This window comes from Crocodylus porosus, unplaced genomic scaffold (assembly GCF_001723895.1).
Source record: "Crocodylus porosus isolate Cpor-Errol unplaced genomic scaffold, CroPor_comp1, whole genome shotgun sequence".
NCBI classification, from domain to species: domain Eukaryota; kingdom Metazoa; phylum Chordata; order Crocodylia; family Crocodylidae; genus Crocodylus; species Crocodylus porosus.
The window spans coordinates 29,954,178-29,977,318 of record NW_017728947.1 but is presented as its reverse complement, the minus strand read 5'-3'; the positions used below and the strand labels follow the sequence as shown (position 1 = coordinate 29,977,318).

Here is a 23,141-nt window from a genome sequence, read left to right as displayed (position 1 = left end):
ACCAGGGCCTGGATTTTAATAAGTACACCCCACTTCCTACACATAACACTCCTGATCTTTAGTATACAGAAGGGACAGTTTAGTAAGAAAATTAGACAATACCACTTTTCTTAAAGTAATTGCACCATTATAATCATTAGAGGTTAAGCAAATCTATTAAAGCTTACAGGGCAATTGCTGAACTACATTTGTTTAAAATAGATTCATCCTATGAAAGGAAGCATAAAGTAGGTAGGACGAGTCTGGAAAGTACAGACTCCCAACTGAGTTCCCCATATAATAAAATCTACCAAATTCCAGACAGAATAAGAGAAGGTCATGGGGAAGGAAGGGAAGTTTCTCCAAAAAACTAAAATTAGAAAGTTTGTTATGCCATTTGAGCAGCCCCAGAGCCCGTTTGATTCTCCGTGTTTCAGTATGTATTTCACTGGAGAAGAGAAATGAAACAGTAATTAAACATTTTTTATGGACAGTTTCTCTGAAGTTTCTACAGAGAGAAACATATTCCATCTGCCACCCTTGTTAAGGCTTCTTATAGTAAGTGAAGATACCTAAGTTTGCTGAAGGGAACTTTAAGACTCTCTGATCATTGCCCTCCTTGGATAGTGCTTCCAGTAGGCTTGTCTCAGCATACCAACCCAACAGTTGGGGAGCTATCCTTCATTCTCTACTGACAGCAGAGTTTGAATTCCTCAGATTCCTTCTTGTGAATCCTTCCTGGCTGGGAAGTTTTTCTTCAACTTAAGTGCCAAGCTTTCCAATCCATGTAGAACAGGGGCAGGCAATTATTTCGGGCAGAGGGTCACTTACTGAGTTTTGCCAAGCTGTTAAGGGATGCATTGGTGGCTCCACCCCTTGAAAGATGCCCCGCCCCTTGGTCGCCATCTTGTGATTGGAAGTCCCGCCCCCTAACCTCTGACCTTTGTCACCAGAAGTCCTTCCCCTTGCTCCTCTCCCCCTCCCCCCTGCTGGAAATATTCTTTTCAGCAAGGGGTTTTGCCATCTCAGAACCAGAAGAATACCAATTATATTCTAAAAATCGAACTTCTACAACATTCATTAATTTGAGTTCAAAAAATATTTTTGTCCTGGTACATGTGTTAGTGTAGTGTACATAGAGGCGATCCCACAATAGCTTAAAATGAAGTCTTACTCTTGTATGTTGTTGGGGGCTGTGGGTGGGTGGGTATAGGTTTGTGGGGAGCTGTTAGTGCATGGGTATGTGGGGTGTGGGATATTGGGGAGGGTGTGAGTGTGGGGTGAGGGAGCATGTGGGTATGTGTGTGGATATGTGGTGTGTGGGTGGGTATGGGGTTTGTGGGGGGCTGTGTGTGGGGGATGGTGGCTGGAAGGTGTGAGGGGGTGTGGGTGTGGGGGTGTGCATGCATGGCAGTGTGAGAGGCGTGTGGGTTCATGTGTATGGTTGGGTGTGCATGTGGGAGTTGCCCTATGAACACACATGCACGCGTGCACGCGTACACACACACACACAGAGTGTCTCTTCCTCCCTCATTGCTCTCTGTCTCTCTCTCCCCCTCTGTCATTGCATGGATGAACACACACAGCACACCCAACCTCCCACTCCTGGCCCTGGGGTACCAGTGTGGGCCCTGTGCTCCCACAGTCTGGAGATGGAGCCATGTGGTGCTGGAGCAACCCAAATGCTGTGGCAGGCAGAGACTTCTGGTTGTGGGGCCTTGGAGGTAAGGCCAGGCTGGCCTTGTTACTGGCTCCTGCCGGCTCCCCCTGGGTCCTACTGCCCTGGTTCCTGTCATCTTTGACAGCCAGCTAGGAGCAGATAAATATACATTTTCTAAAATTTTTAGGGGCCCTGTGGGCTGGATAGAATGGCCTGGTGGGCCGGACCCAGCCCACAGTCCATATTTTTCCCACCCCTGGTGCAGAAGCTTCACAAAAAGGACAGTAAGTTTCACAATCAGGTGATGGTCATGTACATCTACATGAACAGGATTGCAGGTATGAATGAGCGAACATGGAAAATGTTGAGTTTGCAGTGGTGGCAGGATCCAGTCAAAGATGGAAAGTGAGTTGGATGGTTCCTGCAAAATGGAATGTTATTAAAAGATTCTTTGCCCTCTCCCTCTCACCACATTCGTAGGGGCCAGTTTGGTGTAAGTGACTGGGGAGAATGAGCTCCATGTGTTTAGATTGGTTCACTTTTCCTGTGTAAAAGGAACAGTTTTCTTTTAATCATCAATTGAGAAGGACAACCTAATAATGAATGAGGTGAGAAAGGCAGAAGTACTCTATGCCTTTTTTATTTCAGTCTTCAAAAATAAAGTTAGCCATCAGATGAGGATAGCTGGCAGCAAGGATAAGGGAATAGATAATCAGCCTGGAATAGGGAAAGAGGAGGTTACTTATGCTGCAAACTCAGGTCGGCACAAAGTAAAAGCAAACAGACATCTGCCCTTGGTTGTACCACAAGTGCCCCAAATTTGTGCCTGTGACAAAAGGTAGTATTAATTGGTACTGCTATTTGTGGACATGTGATTGGTTGGATCAGCATGTTCAATGGTTGGATGTCTAATTGGGAGGGGGTATCAAGCGAGGTTCCCCAGAGACCTCTCCTGGACACTAATGTCTTTATTAATTATATGGAGAGTGGGACTGAGACACAGGAAGAGTAGAGACTGAATCTGTATCATGGGAGGTAAGCTCAGGGAGCAGTCTGCGTATATGTGGCAACTGGGGTTCCCTGCCCACAGTGGGTAAAGCTGCCCCAAAGAAAACAAGGTACTAATGGTGAGGCTAAAGAGCTGTTTGAACTTTGTTATTGAGGGACTAGAAACACCTTTTTTTATCATGTCTGGATAGGTTTCATTATGTTTCATTAGTTTTTTCATTTAATGCCGATGTAGAGGTCTTCTGCCCGTTGTGGTAAAGCTGTGGGAATAAACCTGTATTTAAACTTGTATTTTTGGCTGTTGCAGTTCCCTCTAGAATGGCATTCTCATTTTCCAAAATGAGGTGATCTAAAAGTAAATGTTGAACTTCTTGCCAGCTCTCTATTTAACCAGGCTCTTACAAGACGTTTTTTCCCTTGCAGGCTGGAACTGTGACTGTTGCAGCTCCCCATGCACTACAGATACCCCTTCTGCCCTACATACCTACCCTCTGCCCCACATACTGGAGGGCTGGGTCCTAAGGGCAGGGGGCAGCAGGTCAGGAGTGAGGGGTACTGGGTTGGGACTGGCCATTGATGTTTACAAATGGGTCCTGGTACAAAAAAGGTTGAGAATTACTGGACTAGAGGACTTCCTGAGGTACTTCCAGCTCTATTTTTCTGTGATTCCCTGGTCCTTAATTACTGAAAGTTATTAGAGAAGTTAAAATTTGGCATTTAAAAAAATCAGACTGGGATTTTCAAGGTTTCCAACTCCCACTGGCTTCCAATATGAATTAGGCTTCGTTGAAAATCTCATCCTTAAAAAACAAGTAAAGTCTGGTGTAGAAAACAACCAATAATCTCCAAAGACAGGTCAAGATAGAGCTTCTTTGCCTTTGCCTATTTAGCCTGTAATATACTGTTTTAACATGCTATGACATCACATTGTGATGTGATACTACTATATCTTTCCAACAGTCTGCTCTACTTCTGTATTACTTGGTTGATAACTACAACATAACCCATAAACATAGATCACAGAGGATTTATAATGGAGATTGTTAGAGATATGGAATTTAGGTTAGATTTTTGGGGCTTGGCATTCACATCATTAAAACACCAAAATAACTGGCAGTCAACAGAGGCCATAGACTGAATAGACATGGAAAAATATATACAGCGTAGATTACAGTAGGTAATGGTGGGGGCATATTGCTTGGGAGTAGTCCATGGAAACATTACCTGTTCTTCTCCATGCCCATGCCCATGCCCATGCCCATTCTTTGGGACAAAGAGACTCTCCTCTATCATCTTTTACAAGCACAATATTCAACAGTAATTAAAAAAGTAGCAGTAAAGGGATTTATTTTCCTTATTTCAGATCGTGGTTATAGAATTATAGAAAATTAGCATTGGAAGGGACTTCAGGAGGTCATCTAGACCAACCCCTGGCTCAAAGCAGGACTATCCCCAACTAGATCATCCCAGCCAAAGCTTTGTCCAGCTGAGGTCTTAAAAACCTCCGATGATGTATATTCCACAACCTCTCTGGTAACCTGCTCCATTGTTTTACTATCCCCCTAGTGAAAAAGTTCTTCCTAATATCTAACCTAAACTTCCCTTGCATGTAAAATTCAGCAAGAGCTACAGTAACCAGCAGAAGTATCTGAAGATGGGGGCAGTGACCTGGACTGAACAAATGTCTCATACAAAAGGCAGAAAACAAAGCCATCAATTAAATCTTCTGCTTCCTATGGCAATTGATAAATATTACAGCAAAATTAATTCTACCAGCCTGTATGTAGACTGAATCTTTTACTTTCCTCTTGTGAATCTTTGCTTTGTTTTGCTCCAGCTAAAAAGCATGAGTTTCCTGCACTGAAACAAAGGTAAGTGTAGTGGAATTTGACGGATGTTTTAGCTCCCACAACCATCAGTTCTGGTATCTGATAAATCTTCCACTTCTCTAAGTTCTTAATGCTTTGAAATTGTCTTCATGATAATTTCTAAGCAAAAACTGTGCATCATGCTGTGGCAGAAGAGAAAACATTAAAAGGTCTGTCCCAATGAGATGCAAAAAGAGAGATGAACAGTTTGTAATCTGAGATTAGTGGATAAGGAGACTAGAAGGAAAACACATTTACTGATAAAAAAATTACCCACTTAAAGTTAATGCAAGGCAGCCCGCAGAGCCAGTGTATGTGAGGGCAGGATTGTCAAAAGTAAAGACATATAGTTAACATGTGTATTTCAGGCAAACTGTAGAAGTGATACCTGACTGATTTTGAGCAAGGAATCAGTGGCCAGTGCTGACACAGTAGATTAAAATGATGTGTGTACAGGCTTTGCATGTGCTTATATATGACCGAGTTAATGTAAAATATCTCAAAAATACTCTGACATCATCTGAACTGTTGCAATTTGATCAAAGAAGAAGAATATTGGGCCTGTATCACATAGAAATGTGGTGTGGACAGCAGACAGTGTGATTAAAAGAGGAAATAAGAGTTTTATTTATTTATTTTTAGTTCTGTCATATAAATACTATCAAACCTTGGGCAAATCATTTAAGGCTAGAAACACTAAAGGAATTAAGCTCCTAAATTCCTCCTGTCTTCTACTATAGCTGCCTAAATCCACAATTGCAGTCTTGCCCTTGTTGCCTAATTCTGCCTGGCTTGCTGACACTTCCACTTTCCCCCTCCTCCCGCTTCGCTTCCATTTATTTAAGAGTTCAGTGATTCGAGCCCCTGGTGTGTGGACACCTGGGTTTGATTCTCTCCTCAGCCTGATGGCATTCATGCCCCCAGGTCTTGCTCTGCTTAGTGTTTGAAAGACTACCTTCAAGCAAGGGATCTATGCTGAGGCTTGTGAGCTGGAAGAGTAGGGCACAGAAAGAGGTTTGAGGTGTGGTGTGGGATGTGATTCAAGGTACATCCATGACTTCAGCATTTCTTCCTGTGCTGGCTTATATGGATCCCATTCTGAGGCATCTAACTCAAGACGTGGATTTTAGGCACCTAACTTAAGGCTGTAGAGTTTATTACAGGATGTTTAAAAATTATAAATTGATGCTGGAACTCTGGGCTTTGAGGACCTGAGCATTAGTCACTCAAGTTAGCCTACCTGTAAAAATGGGACCTGCTTATTTTAGGGAACACAGTGGGATTGAAGCAGAGACCTCAACAGCCAAAAACATAAGGGTCAGCGTGAGCTAAAGCTCCAAGCCTCCACAGCAGGGAGCCTGTAGCAGCTTGTTCCCTGTGGAGCGACAGAGAGGAAAACCTATAACTCTGTCACTGATTTACCCTTGCAAGTCCTGAAATGAAAGCTACCGTACACATTCAAGAGTGTTCCTACTAAAGGGTTAAATTATTCAGACCTTAGTCAGACCAATTCCCGTTGATAGTTCCAGTGGTTGTTTTCCTGGTTGAAGAGTGAGTAAAAACTGAGTAATGATTCAGCGTCATGTGGTTTTAATTTGAAAATGTTTATGCTTTTTTTCTCTCTCTAAATGGCTAGGAAACTCCCTCTGTGCAGTCTGTAACGCATCCTTGCTGTTAGCGAAGCGCAGTAAGTGCTGCAGCAGAGCTGTTACAGATCCTGCTTTGTACTTGAGCACAGTCATGGAGTTTCCTGCCAGTTGAAGCCACTCCTCTTTTGCAGAGATATTTTGTTTCTGATTTGAGTCGGGAGGACCAATCAGGGGGCCGCACTGTTTTACTGTACTGTCAGATTGCAACCTTCTCCTCCACCAGCTAATCTCTGTAGCCTTCTTTGGTGTAGGAGCAGCAGGCTGCCTCGAACACACGATATTTTAGCAGTTCAGTGCTGAAACCTGTTTCAGGGCTGATGTTTAAAATGAGGTGGTGGCTGCTTTCCCTCCTCTTTGACAGCTGAATTTTTCCTAGAGGTTTCATGATCAGTACTGGAGGAGCCAGGGAATTTTGTTACAACTGGCATTTTTTTTTTTATTATCATTTAAATGTCATCCATGGACATTTCTCCTTCTGCTTCAGCATCATTGTCTTGCTCACAGATATTGAGACTAAGAAGCTTGATTCTCTAAGGCTCATATCCAAGGGCATCAGTCATTAACACACTGAGCTACATCTGCTTCTTGGCTAAGACTGAAGAAAAGACATCTTAAGCTGGAAATCCTGCCTGCTCTCTCTGCCTCTCTCTCTGTCTCTAGCACGCACTCGCACACACAGGCACAGAACAGGAGGCATATACTGCAGCAGGTCCTTTTTTTATTCCAAAAGGCTGCCTCACTTTGGAGATGCGGTGACAAGATAATGAAGTAAAAGTCTTCTATTACAAGGAAGAAAATTATAGGAGTCAGCCAGTGAAAGGCAAGAACAAGTTAAATAGCAGTAGCAATAGAAGAGGAAAGGAAGGAAGACAGTAGTTAAGAATTTAAAAAGAAAATAGAGGAAACAGGTGGAAGGCTGACAAGACGCTGGGAGGTATTTTAGGCTAAACAGTGTCTTTTTCTTTCATTCTTGTATTTGATAAGCAGTTTTTGAAGCATCCAGACCTAAGCAGGGCTGCCTAAGCATAGCAGCTTTCCAAACGTGTCTTTTCTGTCTCCCTGGCTGCTGCTGCTACTACTGTTGCTGCTGCTGACAGAAACGTGTTAGGAAAGCAGAAAGAGAAAATGCCAGCCATCCTGGTAGCCTCCAAAATGAAATCAGGACTACCTAAACCTGTACACAGCGCTGCTCCCATCCTACATGTGCCGACGGCCAGGACCATTCCTCAGCCCTGTTACCTGAAGTTTGGGAACAAGGTGGAGGTCACCAAGCCATCCTATTCCAGCCAGATACCCCTCAAGTCTCCTCTTGGACATGAGAATGCAGGAGATGGACTCCCACCAAGGAAGAATAGCCCTGTAGAGAATGGATTTGATATGCAGGTTAGAAAAAGGGGCATAAGGGGAATATGGGAGGATGCTTTTTCTTTGGAGCATTATAGAATTTTTGGGGGTGGCATTTTGGATGAGTAGCAGATGGTGGTGGTAGAGGGATATGTTGGTGTGTATTACTGGGGTGTTTTTGGGGTGGCTGGGAGGTTGTACATTTCCGAGAGCACAAGGTTTGGTAAAGGGCTGATTTTGTGGTTTTTTTGTTGGGGGTGGGGGCATGGGGTGGGGAGGTTGTTTGCTTTGTATTTGTGCTAGCTTATGTAGTGAGTGTTATTTGTATGTTGCAGGGTTGTGTGTGGGAGGTGGTAGGATGTTAGTTTTGGGGTGCGTACTTTGTATTTTTGGTGGTGGTGATTGTGGTGGGTGTGTTCTGCATTATGTGTTGAACTGTGATGGTGGAATTAATGGGTGTATTTTGTAATTTTGATAGTATGTGTCTTAGAGTACTTGGTATTTCTGTGTTTTGTATTTGTGTTCATTTGGGGGAGGACTGGGAGGTTTTTTGGGGGCAGTGAACTGCTACATACAGACAGTATGGCATCACTGGCAGATAGTACAGCTGACTGCAACAGTCTTATCTAGGAAATTCATGTCAAGTGGAATTTTCTATCTTTATACTGTGTGTGAATCATAGATACAGCTCTTATTTGTAATATGCAATTTACTTGAATACACATCTCTGTTGTTGTCCAAGTATGTTGCTTTCTGTCTGGAGAGAAGAAATTACGTTCCTCAGCTCCTTTAATTTTAGTCAGCTCACTAACATTTTCAGCATGGATCAGATTGCCTATGTGCTGCTGATGCCCCAATATGCTCAATAGCAGCGTAAGCAGATAGTATGTGTTCGCGTACTACAGCACGAGCAAAGCAGATGGTCTACTGCAGCAAACTGGACTGATTATTACATAGAGGTTTCTGTGTAGCAGTGTGATTATGTTTTGAAAACAGCCCTACATGTTAGGATGTACTTGTCTTCACAGGCATCTGAACCTGGCAAAAGGCAGTACAGCTGCATTGGTGCCGACTTGGAAGATCTTTGCTTTTTATTTGTTAATTTTTCCCCCTCCAGGACTCCTGGGTCATCCCAGCCACCTAGATTTTTCAGTCTGTAGCCTCCTAACCTATTCTCTTAGCAATAGCATAACTGCTGTATTTGGCCTCCTGCCCTGTGTTTTAGGGTATGATGCACTCTCTTTGCTTATAGACAGGGTAATGTATCAGGCCAGTCGGACCAGACTAAGTTAACTGTACCCGTTCCTGAGGGAGCGAAAGCAAAAAAGGGAGACTAGCTACTGCTGATGTGAAAGTGGTGATAATAAGCCCACTGACCTTTGCATCAGATAGCATGCACTTACAAGAGAGACAAATGCTATTTCTTTTTATACTTCAGTTTTTCCCTCTAAACCTGAAATGTCATCAAAATCTCAGCACATGTTTTTCTTTCTCTGTCTGGTTTCTGCATATGATTTTTCATTCCTGCATAAATGATTATTATTTATGTATCTCCTCCTATTTAAAATAATAAGTTAAGCACAAAGGGGCTGCTCATATCATGGGGCATACACGTAGGAGAGAATAGTATGTTTTTAACCCTAATACAGGTGTGAGGCTAAATGCCTTTTTTATATCATGCTGCGGAAAGTTACTCGAAACTGAATTATATATTCGAACAGGGTACAATTTGGGCAAAAAGGCAGTACTTATTGATTTTTGGATAATTTATTGTCATATTCAGTGAAAAACAAGCTGAACACGTGCTGTTATCGTCCGCAGCAGGAAATCTCATCAGATGGCTAGTACATTTTAGGAATGGTCCCTATATGATTAATATTGAGATTCATTTGGCTCGATCTCTGCTAATCACACATCTTTTATGCTCTGCTTGTTCTTCCCACTCTGGTGCTGCCCCTCAGTACTAATTCAGAGTGGTGGTCTATACCCAGGGATCTCCCCCACTATACAGGTTGTTCCTACCAGATGGCATGTCATCAACATGAGCATTGTCCTCCAAGAAACCTGAAGCTGCATTCAGGTACAGAGGATATTGACTCTTCAGCATCACACCAGAATTAAAGATCTCTAGAATGTTCCCAGATCCAGCATGAACAGCCGTATCCATGGCTATCTGTGTATCGTAGGTACTCATTGCCCCCATTACTGTAGTACTGGAGCACCTTGTAATCTTTAATAAATGTCCCACTGTGAGGTAGGAGAGCTCCATTATCATCCTTTTTTTGGGACAGGGAATGTAATGATGATAACCAGGTTCAATAAATACAGGCATACTATGCAATGAATGAGAAAGACAACAACTTTAATCTTTGAGCAGTAAGCAACCTCTGTGGACCCTCTGTTTATCTCTTACCAACTAATCACTAGTGTCTCCAACTATCTTACCAGCTGAGGGGACCATCTCTCAATTCACAACCCCTGACATCTTCCAAGTAAGGGAGTGTCTTAAATTATAACTTTCATTACTGGGAACTAAAACAAAGAGACTAGGGGTCAGATCCACAGAGCTAAGCATCACACCACCTAGCTTTTGGCCTTGAGCCTGGAATGCATAGCTCTGAGATAGATGCCTTACATCTCTGTATAATACATAGGTCTCCGAATGGGGTTTATGATATCCTTGCATGCTGATCAGGGAGCAGCTTAAGTCAGCCATTATGAACCACTGAAGAGAGGGACGTGTCTAAATCTTCCCCTCTTAGATGCCGACCTGCAGATGGGATGTACAGCCCTGAATCTTTTCCTAAATTAAAGCATACTTAATGGGTTAGGTCTTTTAGGATCATTAAAGGATCTTGATTGTTTCCCAATAGGAGATTCACATGGAATATGCAACAAGCTGCTCAGTCATGTCAAGACTGAGACATTTTTGGGCATGCCCAGAAGCAGAACATTAAGGACTTCTATAGACATGCAGCAAGGCTACTCCGACCTGCTGTAAATCCAGTGTGTTGGGGCAGACTCAGTTAATCGAGTCTGCTGGAACACAGAGATTAACGCGATCCATCAGCCTCCAATGTCACATGTATCAACATCCCCACGCTGAAAAATGGCAGTAGAACTCTTTAAACTAAAGCTCGTTCAATGAGTTTTAGTTCAAAGCACCCTGCTGCCATTTTTCAGCGTGGGGATGCTCGGGCGCTTTTAATTAGTGTAGCTCACTAATTAAAGTACCTCCTCTGCCTCCAGGAGCATGTCTATAAATGCCCTAAGTGCCTAAGGAACTTTGGTGGCAAAAACCTAGGCTTAGTTTACATGTTTTGTCATGATCGCCCACTGCCAGAAACCTCCTTTCCCAATCCATTTTGTCAGAATTATAGAGATTGTGTTGTTCAGGCAGGTAGAAAAGCAGAAGTTTCTACCACCATGTTTCCACTAAAGAGCTCCAGCATAATGTAGACTGGGTCTCAGGTTTTTACATGATTAGTCAGCACCCAAGTGGGATTTTAAGGCTAAGAATTTTGGTTTTCTGTATCTAAAATCTACCTAAGTCCACTGAGGATAGCTAAGTCTTTCTGTGGATCTAGTCAGAGATCATCAACCTACAGTCTGTAGCCTGGATCTGGCCTGAAAAACCATTTGATGCGACATTCAGCAGCACGGGGATTTGGTTGTGGTCAGTGCCATAGAAAGAAGAGGCAGCAGCAGACATTTTCCCTATGCTACCAAGTGGAAACACAGGGGTGACAGTTGGGCACCTACCCATTTACCTGCCTCTGCCCTGAACTGGATCATTTTGACCGGCAGCTTTAAAAAAGGTTGCTGACCACTGCTGTATGTGACTTGTCTAGGGCCACACAGGAAGTTTGCGTGAAGACACAGAGAGACAGGTTTCCACATTCACAGACTAACCCCCTTATCCTTCCACTTAAGCAAAATTGTTCAGTCACCGTATACTCAGGAGGTTGCTAGTACACTGAGCAAAGCCATGACAGATGGAGAACACCAGGAGGAAACTAGCTATGAAATTTTCCCACCCTGACAGCACTGAGGAGTTACAGGTGTTTTGATTGGGCCATTGAGGAGGATATGTTGAAGCAGCCAAGAGGGTTGGAAAAAGATCTACATAATTATGCCCATTTCCCCAGCTTTTACTACCGGAAAGCAGGTGCACATTGAACCCAATATGCACAGCAGACCTTATTTTGTGTCATATGCCAAAAATCTAAAAATCAAGGCATTTCAAGGGGGAACATAAAATCAGCGGCCACTTTTGAAGATTTTGGCCTTATTCTCTGTTTTCCTTCATTATCATATGTGCAAAATGGGGATAATATCATCTGCTTCCCAGTCTTACCTATAGTTAATGTCATATAAAATAAGGTATTGTTTAAAGACATTGTTTAAAATACCACACTTTAGAAAAGCAATGTTTAGTGCATTTTAGAGGCACCTTCCAAAGAAAGCTCCAAAACTCACTCACCTTGACACTGTAAGTTGATGCCCCACAGCAGTGTCTTTGTATTTTCACTGATTTGTACATTCCAATCATGTTTCTATGTTGAATTTGTTGCAGAATGAGCAATGGGTCTGTCCTTTTGAACTGATACCTAAATTGTCCAATTTGAAACACCAACCCATAAATTCTACCCATATATAGAGAGCACTGTTTTGGAAATATTTAACTGTGTTACCACAGAAACTTCCATGTAACAGATAGCAAGATAGGGATCTGTCATATACAGAATGGCATTCACTAGTTATTGTGTAAAGATTCATTTGTGTTTTAGGAACTGCTGTTTTTACTAGTGTCTTAAGATGGAAATCTCTGTGGATTTAAATTATTTTGGGGGTACTGCAGGTACAGACAGTATGTCAAATGTTCTGTAATGAGACTGAGGAAACAAATGTTGACCTCAACCTGCTATAACTTTGTTGTACTGTGATTAGGAATACTAGTTAGCTATAAAAGATGGCTCTCAATTTAATTATTTTGCTCTTGTGTTGTCCTCTCTTAATTCTATGGAGAGAACATATTAAGAACCTATCTGCCATTGTCTGATAAATCACAGTAATCATAAAAAAAATAGGGTTGGCAAGGACCAGATGAGGTCATTTAGTTCATCCTGTTGCTTTGAGTCAGGACTAAGGTTCAAGATCAAGTCCATTCAGTGACTGTTCAACAGCCCAAAATAGCTTGTTCCAGTGCTTAAATATCTTTGTATTTCAAAAGTTCCTCTTGTTGCAAAAAAAAGGGGAAATGTGAAGAACAGGTGAACAGCCTCTCTTTTACATGTTTGAAGACTCCTGTCATGATTTCCCTTAATCGGCCCCTTTCTGGACTTTACAAATACAATTTTTAAACTTTTCCCCCATGGGATTTATAAAACTCTTATTCTTCTTGCACCCTGAACTGTCTTCAAAGTGTTCATAACTGAACACAGTACTTCATTTGGGGTTCATCCAATGCCAGAAAGAGCCACCAATATTTTACATAGACACTACTGTTATTACACCACAGAATGAGTTTCTCCTTTTTGTAGCAACATCACCTTGTTCACTCATATTCAGTTTCTTCTTCACTGTAATCCCTGTACTCTTTTGTGCAATATTCTCTGTTTTGCTTTTCTACACTTAATTTTTTTCCTTCTTAAGTGTAGTACTTGAAATTCAAGAAGGACATGTTTAATCTTACTGAAATACTTTCATCTAATTTATCACGATGATTTTGAATTCTAATCCAGTCCTCTGTATTGCCAGTAGTTCCTTCCCGGGTTCTTTCACCCTCGGATTTTGTAAGCACACTCTCTGTTCCATCCTCCAAGTCAACTAATGGACTACTGACTAGTACTGGACCCAGGACAGACTGCAGTAGTCTTACTGTCTTCTGAGTATGAACTTATTATATCCTTCCACTTTGACAGGTAGGCACAGGTAACTACCCTTTTATATGCATTTTTTGGAGTCAGTTGTAAACCTGCCTTTAGGTAAGAAACTTTTCTTGTTTCTTACCTATTATGGAGGTTTCCCCATGAAAAGAAAGGAAGTGGATTGGTATGACACAATTTCTTCTTGACTTCTCCCTGCTGGATGTTCCTTATCATTCTCTTGGGGTATATAAATCTCTTATTAAACAATTTATTCCAGCATTTTTAAAAAAGTTAGGCTGATTGTTTTATAATTCCCTTCTTCCTCTTTTTTTCCCTTTGTTAAAATATAGGTACTAGATTTTCCCATCTTCAGTCCTCTGAGATATCACCTATCCTTAGTGACTTCTCAAAAATAATTGCTAATGGTTCAGAGATTACTTCAGCTTATTCCTTAAATACTCTAGTGTAAATTTTATCAGGCTCTGCTGACTTGAATACATCTAACTTAACTAAATTTTCTTTAACCTGTCCCCCGTTCCTTTCTGGCTTGTGTTCAAAGCTGCTGGTTAAAAGTGTGTGAAGCATGAATTCAAAAATAATCTTTTTTGATGAAGGCTGAACCAAAAAAAGTTATTAAACATTTCATCCTTCTGTGTCATTTGTTACTCTCCTTTCCCATTAAGCAACGGACCTTCATCTTTTTTGTATTTCTGTTATATTTATAGAACATTTTTCCTATTCCTTTTATGTCCTTCATTTATTGGTAATTCAGTTTGCACTGTTGTCTCTCTGATTCTGCCATTTTGCCTATGACTTCTGATTCAAAAGGCTGAAGAGAAGATAAAATAATGCAAGATAGAACAGAGGAAGGCAATTATTTTGGGCAGAGGGCTGCTTAACAAGTTTTGCAAGCTGTTGCAGGCTGCATAGGTAGCCCTGCCCCTTGACAGTTGCCCTGCCCCCTGGTCGCCACATTGAGACCAAAAGTCCTGCCCCCAAACCCCTGACCTTTGCCACCACAAGTCCCTCTCCTTGCTGTCCTCCCCCTCCATACTCCTTTTGGGAGGGGGAGGTTGCCATCTTAGAACCAGAAAAAATGCAAATCATACACTAAAAGTCAAACACCTACTATAATATATTTTAATTTTATTACAAAAAATATTTGTCATGACTTGTGATTGTGTATTGCATATAGAAGAGATTTCATAATAACTCAAAATAAAGTGTCACTCTTATATTGTGTGTGTGTGTGTGTGTGTGGTGGGGTGTGGGAGTGGGGGGGGTTGAGGTTGTGGCTGTGTAGGGGACATAGAGTATGTTGGGGTATATGTAAATGTAGATGGAGATTGTGGGGGCAGTGTGTGGGGTGTGAGGGAGGGTGGGGGGTGTAGGGACCCCCACACATTCTCCCTACGGCAGGAAATCTCCACTGCCTGGCAGCAGCAGCAGCAGGGAGGTCAGGGCTCTCATGCCTGGTGTAGGAGTGGCTCCAGACAGTGCAGAGCCTGCCCTATCACCGGGGCTACATGCCGCATGCCTGCAGCTCCGGAACTCGCAGCAGAGGAAGCCCCACACTGGAGCCTGCTGCTTTCCCTGCTCACTGTTGCACAAGTTCCTGCACTCTTCTGGGAGTGGTGGGAGCCCCAGCCCCTGCTTCCTTGTGGAGTCCAGCATGGGGCTTCCCCACTGTGAGTGCGGAACTGCAGGTGCACGGCGTGGAGTCCCCATGATAGAAGTGGCTGGGCAGGCTCTGCTGGGGGTGCTTCTTGCCCCCTGTGCAGCACTGGCTATGTCTATCACATTGCGCACTTGCAGCTCCACACTTGTAGCAGGGAAGCCCCATGCTGGACTCGGAGGGGAAGCAGGGGCTGGGGCTTTCTGCACTCCCGGCAGAGTGCAGGGACCTGTGCAGCAGGGAGTGGGGGAAGCAGCAGGCTGTAGTGTGGGGCTCCCCCCTCTGCGAGTTCTGGAGCTGCAGGCATGCGGCATGGAGCCCCGGGAATAGGGCAGGCTCTGCTCCCTCCCCCCAAGCAGCACTGGCTGGAGCCTCGCCCCACTGGGCACCTGTGCCAGGCACAAGCACTCTGACCTCCCCACCTGCTGCTGCACACCATTAGGGGAGTGTGTGGAGGGTCCCTACACCCCCACCTAAACACCCACACCCTGCCCAGCTGAGCTCTCTGCTCCCGGTGCCCCTCTGGGTGCAGGCTCCACGCTGCACTCCCGCTTCCACCCAGCTGCAACTCCACTCCCTGTCTGCTGCCCCGAGCGAGCGGGAGTCTCGCCCAGAAGCTGCTGCCTGGGCTAAGCCCTTCTGTCCAAGAGAGTGGGAGCGAAGTCCAGTAGGGTATGTTGTGGGGTTGTACGTGTGGGTGGCTAGGATGGAGGGGGTGCAAGTCATTGGGGGGCACCATGGGCTGGAAGAAAGTGACTGGCAGGCCAGATCCAGCCCACAGGCCATATTTTGCCCACCCCTGAGATAGAATATGTGGTAGTCCCACAACTGGCACCTGTTAGGAGATACCAGCTTTTTACTCCAACCTAGACTAGGATTGAAGCACTGTCTGGTGCCCAAGGTATGCGAGATCCTGCTAAGAGGCTGCCAGCATCCCCAAATCCTTGAATAGCTCTAATCTCTTTTTGTGCTGCATGCAGACAATGCAGAAATTTAGCCCCCTACCTCTTCAAGGGGCATATTTTTCCACCACGTTATGAAGCAGGTATAAAATCCCATGCTCAATATTATGAGATTGACTATGGAATAAAGTACATAAAAGTAAGGAGAGTGGCTAGCTGTTAAGTCAGCATGTAGAAAAGGCACATAGAAATCTACCCTCATTTGCTTACCTTCATTTGCTTTCTTTCTGCGGTTTAGAACACAAGTGAAGTTGTGATGCTTAAAATAAGCTAGATATAAACAGCAAGTGAAAAATACGTCCATAAACATTCTGGAGTAGTAAGCTTGATTTCTGTGCTATTTTTGTATATTCATGCTTAGCTCTATGTCCTTGTTTTAATTTTTTTGTGATTTCTTTTTGATTTTCAGGTCATTAAAGGCTCCTGATACAGCCATACTGTTCTTTTACTATGTTTCCCATCTCTCTTCCTTGTTAACTTAATTTGTCATTGTGCATTTTAGTACTTCCAGCTATTCTGAACTCTGTTTTCCCTAAAAATTCCTTCCCAAGAGGACAAGTTTTGCTCTTATAGATGTTCCAATTAAGACCCACTTAAATCCCTCCTCACTAGGTTGGTGAGTCAAGTGTCCTAGTGTATTCTTACATTTCTTTGTCTCATCGCCTCTGTCTCAGTCCAGGACCCCTCTTTCATGAGATGAGGTCAAGGAGACCAAAGCTCTTTTGTAGACAGATACCCTGGACCAGATACTATTCTGACCTGTTCAAGTTCATAAAAATCAACTAATGTTTCTACTTTTGTAACGCACCATCATGTGACCTTTGCAACTGAGTCACAAAAAACAGGAAGGAAGACCCACCCCCTTTTTGTAGTAATGGTTTTTCAGGGAGTATGGTGGAATTGAATCACACTTAGGCACTTAAAACCACTTATTTGTCTAACAGGTGCAATATACTTTGATTCCATCTGTGCACTGTGCTGTCAAGTATTTGCCTTTAGATGTGTCTATCTCTACCTGGACCTTTGTCCTCCATTGGAAAGACTCATGAGAAGACCACTTTGACTTGTGTTCCTTACAGCCTTATAGCTGCTTCTGACACCTGACAGTACTGATAAAAATTTGTATAGGTGAGCATTCAGAGGGCCAGATGAGTCTTGGCAACCTGTCTGCAATGACATGAGTTTATGTTTCATGTATGCAGCCCTCCTTCTGAGCTTTTGGGTCATGTTGGCAAATGGAGGCTTCTGTCTTTCTCAGAAGGGAGTCTCCAACCATCACCACCCTTTGACTCATTTTGCTGGAGATAGTGGCCTTGAGGCATCCGTTCTTCTTTCCTGTCCATTCCAGTCCAGTCCTTCTTTGTGAATGCACAGAAGTGGTTGATTGCAACGGATGAGGGACCTGAGCATGGATTGAAGCACTGTCTGGTGCCCAAGGTATCCAAATGCCAGTCTCTTCCCTGTGGAGCATCTAGTTCTTCTTCCTCCCCTGATGCCCCAATATAGTCTCTGGCCCTAGTTTCCTCAGACCCAGAAATCACTGATTATGCTTGGATTCCTGATGCTTTCCATCTGACCCTATCTCCTTCTGCAGCTCTTATCTGCCCCCTCAAGTACTTCATAGCGTACCCCCAACACACACCCAGTTGTTTCATTTGCTAAGACAGTGACATGCAGACCATGTTCCTAGTCCTGGGTAGAGGCCCTACAGGTGCTGGCAGAGGAGGAACCACCAGTAGCGTTGGTGATCTGCTGCTTTCTACCAATAATGATGTATTTGTCACAGACTTTCAAAGCCTAGTTCTCTTTGCTGGTGAGCAAAGCTAGTTTAGTCCCTTGGTCTCAGGTGCCTTAGTTCTTTAGCCATTACCAACCCACGTGAACATTTATAGTTCAGACACTATTGCTTATTATTATGTTTCTTTAGTAATTTTATCAAAGTCAGTTTGTAGCTCCACACTATCTTCTCACTGATCAAAAAACTTGATAAAGAGAAGAAATTTTGTCAATGGGAAATTAATCTCCAATACACATTTCTAAAAACAGCCATTGTTGTGTGTGACACTTTCCACTGTCACAATATGGTCATCTTGTAGAATAGCAAAATTAAGGAACTCTTCTTATTGAGGTCAAATTTTGAACTTAAATATGTGCATAAGCATCTCAGTGATGCTAGTGTAAATTTTCTGGATATACCTGATGATAGGTTTGGACCACAGTTAGCACTAACACTATGGTGAGACAGGCATAATGAGTAATGCTTAAAAGCAGAATCAGACACAATGGAGGTGACTCTTTGCTTTGGAGGAAACAAAAAATCAGTATGTTTTTACTATGTTTAAAATGAAAAAGAAAACTGATTAGAAAAGAAATATTATTGCCAGACTTTTTCTAGAGAAATTGCTAACTTTGGTGTAAAAATAACCAAGAAATAACAACAACAATTTATTTAAGCACACATTTAGCTTAAAAGCACTGACTTCAATGCAACCACTCACATTTTTAAAGTTAGACATACACTGAAATACTTTCTTGAAACACCAGGCGAAATTATCATTATTATTTTCTTTCTGAGAGATTTCCCATTAACTTCATTCACAAAGAGAACCAATAAATAGAAGCCATTATGTATCCCTAGCCAAACTGTACCTTGTGTTTATGATAACAATTTTGATAGCACATGAATAAGTACATGTTAATGAATACCAAATTACAGTGTAATGCTCCAGGAATTATTTATCACCACACAGAAACCAAGAAAATAATTAATAATTTCTTTTTACAGTGATTATCAGAAGGCATATTAATGATTTATTGCCAAGTGCAAAGGTCTTGGGCATTTATATTGAAGATGAAAGATTTAGAAAGTAAACTCATATAGTTCTTTTGTTGTTTTTAGAAAACACAAAATGCCACTTGCTCTCAATGTCCAGTTCCATTTTCAGTCACTGCTAGTTCTCTATCCATTATAAGGACGATGAAGAAAGTACTCATCATGATTTCCATTGTGATTGCAGTAAAATTGAGGCAGGCCTTCAAAATGCCAGTAACTGAGCAGGTTACCATAAACATATACTGCCCTCAGCTCAACCATCCTCGTGTGGAATTTCTCACATTGGGATTTCAAAAAGCGCCTAATGTTGTCTAACTTTACACCCATTGAATTCAATAGAATTTTACATTTTGACTTCCGGGGAAGATTTAAGCCTGTGGTGAGTGTTTTTTCAAACTCTTTAAGATAAACATCTCTTTTTACATTCCACTCTCCATCTATTTGTGCTATTTCTAGGACTCTATTACCATAGTATCTTCATGTTTCAGTACCTTTAATACATTTATCCTTGCAGTACTTCTTGGAGGTAGGGTGGCCTAGTATCCTCATTTTACACAAACAGAACTGAGACATGGAAAGGGTAAAAGAGACTTGCTGAAGGTCCTGTGGGAAGTCTGTCTATGGTGAGCAGGGAGTTGAGCCCAGGTCTCTCCACTCCCTGGTTATTCCTCAACTGCTGGAGCATCTTTTACTCTTTCTGGTTTAATTCAATTAAATAAGCTTATGTATATGAACATAAGAACTTAAGAATTGCCATTTACTGGGTCAGACTATAGGTCCATCATGCCCAGTCTCCAGTCACACAGTGGCAGAGAACAGATGCTAAAAGGGAGTGTGAACTGGGTATGACCAGGGTTGTTTTTTCAATCACTGCTCCTCTCTCATTTACAGCCTCCAGTATTTAAGGTCTAGGAAGTTCTGATTCAGAGGCTGTGCCCTTAACACTCATGCTCAGCAGGTGCTGATGTCCTTTTTACCCAATCTCTTTTTGAACCTGGCTAAACTGTTAGTTTCCACATCAACAGTCTTCTGATACTTTCTCAAAAACTCTGAGTAGCGTTGCAGATGATATTTCCCTTGAAAAGCAATGAGATCACCTGCAGCAGGTAAATGGCATCGGAGGGTAGCATCCTTCTTTGCAAGGTCCATAATTATATTTGAAGTATTGAACGTACAAACTTGCCTCAATTTTTGATAAGTCTTCTCCTCTTGACAAAAGATGCATTTTCCCCAAGAGATCGCAGCGATGGCACTTCTAGACAAGTAACTGCTTTGTGGCTCTTGGGAACCTGATGCAGAATATGCATATGTGGTTGATGGTCCTGCAGCTGCAGTACTGGTATCTTTCTCATACTCCTTTTCCAGTCTCTTAATGTGGTCTGCATTTATGAACTGGCCATAATGTGTTGCATGATTAAGAATATGACATGCAACTGCCTCCATGTTCATAAACTGTATCTGATCCAATGTGTCGATGAATTGATGAACATTATATTTCTTTTGTTTGGATGCAGATTCCAGGAGGTGATGCAGACCTTGTTCTATTGCCTGATGTGCTTTCTCCTTTTTTCCCCTACCTTTACCATACTCCTCTTGGCATATTAAAGCATTTGTGCCAATCGATTTTTACTTCTCTTCCCCTTCACTTTTGTAACACAGCCATTGGCTCCATCTTCAGTGTTCAACCTGAAAATATAGAAGGCACATTATATTCTATGGATGTGCAATTACATTTCATTTTCCAGAAAAAAATGTTGTTTAAAGAAAAACATTCTTAAGAAAAACACTAGCTGGTATATATTAGTGTCAGAAACGCACAGATTGCTGTAATCTAGCTCAATATTAATTCCTGCAGTGGAGAGATGGATTTTCCGGTCAAGGAAATGTTCCCTTTAAAAAAAAACAAACAATGTGCACATTGTAACAAAAACTTTGTGCAAACATCATTTTAAAGGCCTTTGCTGAGATCTATGTTTAGACTAATCTGGTGGCAATGTGTCCCACACTTTAATGATATAATGTGTGAAAAAGAACTTGCTTTTTTTAGTCTTAAACTTATTATCTCTTTTTGTTTTGTGACCCACTAGTTCTTGTATTGTGAGAAATAGTAAATAATATATCCTTATTTAATTTCTCTTCACCATTTAGTAATTTGTAAACCAGCCCCCCCAAGCATCTCCTTTCTAAACTGAATAGGCCTAGCCTCTTCGGTCTCTCTTCATACGGAAGCCCCTCCATATCACTGTTCATCCTTGGTGCCCTTCTCTAGTTGTTCTATAACCTTTTTTGAGGTGTGAGGACCAGAACTGGGCACAGTATTCAAGGTGTGAATGCACCATGGATTTATAAGAGACCATAATGATACTTTCCATTTTGTTTACAATTCTCTTCTTAAATATCCTTAACATTTGGTTTGCCTTTCTGATGGCTGCTGAGCACTGAGACGATGTTTTTAGCGAACTGTCCACAACGACCCCAGATCTTTTTCCTGTGTGGTAACAGCGAATGTGGAACCCACCATGCTCTCTTTGTATTCTCGTTGCCCTGAAAGCACCAGTTTTCTATTTTTCCCCTTGCCTACTCTATTTTCCCAATGACTAAAGTCCCATAGTATTTGCATTGTCCCTAGCATTTATTGCTGTCTTTGCTACTTACTGTGTTAGCAGTTCTTGTGTACTATAAGGCTTATTCTGATCTATATGGAGCCGCTGTGATCAAAACCAGTAATGAGTTTTCTTCCAAGAATAATTTCCTCTTAGTTGTTGTTCTCTTTGCCTGCTTGTACACCTCAGTGTACTGTCTGTCTTTCTACCTGCAGGGGTACATTGTTCTGACAGATTTTAGGGGTTTCTTACATCTTTTACTCATTCTATAATCTATAAAAAGTCTCTGCTTAAAAGAATGATTTTTGCTTTCTCTCATTCATTTAGTCTTCAAACCTTCTAATTTATACTTGTTTGCACTAAATTCATGAGCCACTTATCTACACATGTACCTTATCTTTCTAGCTGTATCTCTGCTTTCATTTCACTGTTACCTGGTCGTCATAGTCTAGTAATGTTTGCAGATGGATAAGATCCTTTTAATGTGTGCACAGTGAGGGTGTGAAAGTGGGGTAGCTCAGAAACAAGGAGCATTCTGCATGTACCAGAGCGTCAACCTGACTAGTCCTGTATCCTGTATAAGTACTCCTAGCAGTCTAATAGCTTGCCAATCCAGTGCATAGATACAGCTGTAAAATAGCGTCCTGTGCTCTTCCACAAAATGCTTCCATTAAAAACAAGCCAATGCTTCCATTAAAAACATCACAATGGCACACACAGTAGATATGGTTGGGGGTAAAAAGGCTGTAGTTGTGAGCATAGCTGGTTTCTTTTATATTGTCTCAGACCTCTAAGACCACTGTCTCAGACCTCTAAGACTATCACCTTTTGATGCAACTCTCTAGAAAACACACATCAAACAGAATAATTTACCTAAAACTTGTCACTCAGTTAAGGGAGGAAATTAAAGGAGGAAATTGCTGAAACAGGATTTTATCTTTTCACCACGTACATACCAAGATAATAGGTACCTAGAAGGTACCAGAAGGAATGAGGCCTCAGAAAGTCCTATTTTTCTATTCTGATAAAGTTTGAAATGCCCAATCACTCAATTTTTTTTGATCTTTGTATGGAAGAGAATTGAACTGGAGGTATTTATTGCTTCCCCCTAATTTTGTTGAAGGGGTTAATAGCACTCAGTTCCAAGTGAGAGACGCTACAGATTTTTTTGGTTTGAAAATTCCTATGCTGAGTCTCTTCTGTAAACCCAGAGTTGGTTTTGTTCATAGTTATTTTCAAGTGAGCCGTTTGTTGAACATCTTAGTGTACTACATAAACTTAGACTCCAGATTATTAATCTGGAAGTGAGATAATATCTCATTTACATTGATTTAGTATTTTAATGGTCTTAGCCTATAGGTGCCTTTTACCATTTTTTCAACCAAATTGGGTTTATTGATATCAACAATCAATTTGTTGTTAAACTTCCTAAATTTATAATATGAGAACAGTACCGTAGGAGGAGACCTTAAGAAAATCCTATTTTTACTATTTCAGCTGTTGGACCTTCAATGATACATGACCTTTTCCATTATTCCTTTTTTTTTTCATTCTGGTTTTTGGCAATCCTACATTTTGGCCGAAGTTTTCACTTTTATTGTGATATATATCAAGAGATGCTACATTGAAGTCAGTACCCCAAAGGCCTTGCTCTGCTTTCTTTTGTTTCCATGACTTTGATATAAATATG

The 23,141-nt window shown here is 41.9% G+C and overlaps 1 protein-coding gene across 3 annotated transcripts in view; it reads left to right on the top strand.

The window, feature by feature from the left end:
* Positions 1 to 6,557: 6,557 nt before the first annotated feature.
* The window catches only part of NAV2 (neuron navigator 2), a 406,244-nt gene continuing 389,660 nt past the window's right edge, over positions 6,558 to 23,141 (top strand). For 2 of the 3 annotated variants that reach the window (XM_019551622.1, XM_019551621.1), the window contains exon 1: positions 6,558 to 7,547. In XM_019551622.1, coding sequence (XP_019407167.1) covers positions 7,290 to 7,547 — 258 coding nt within the window. In that variant the 5' untranslated portion in view covers positions 6,558 to 7,289. The remainder of the gene's footprint in view (positions 7,548 to 23,141) is intronic. The other variant, XM_019551619.1, reaches the window with a different exon arrangement.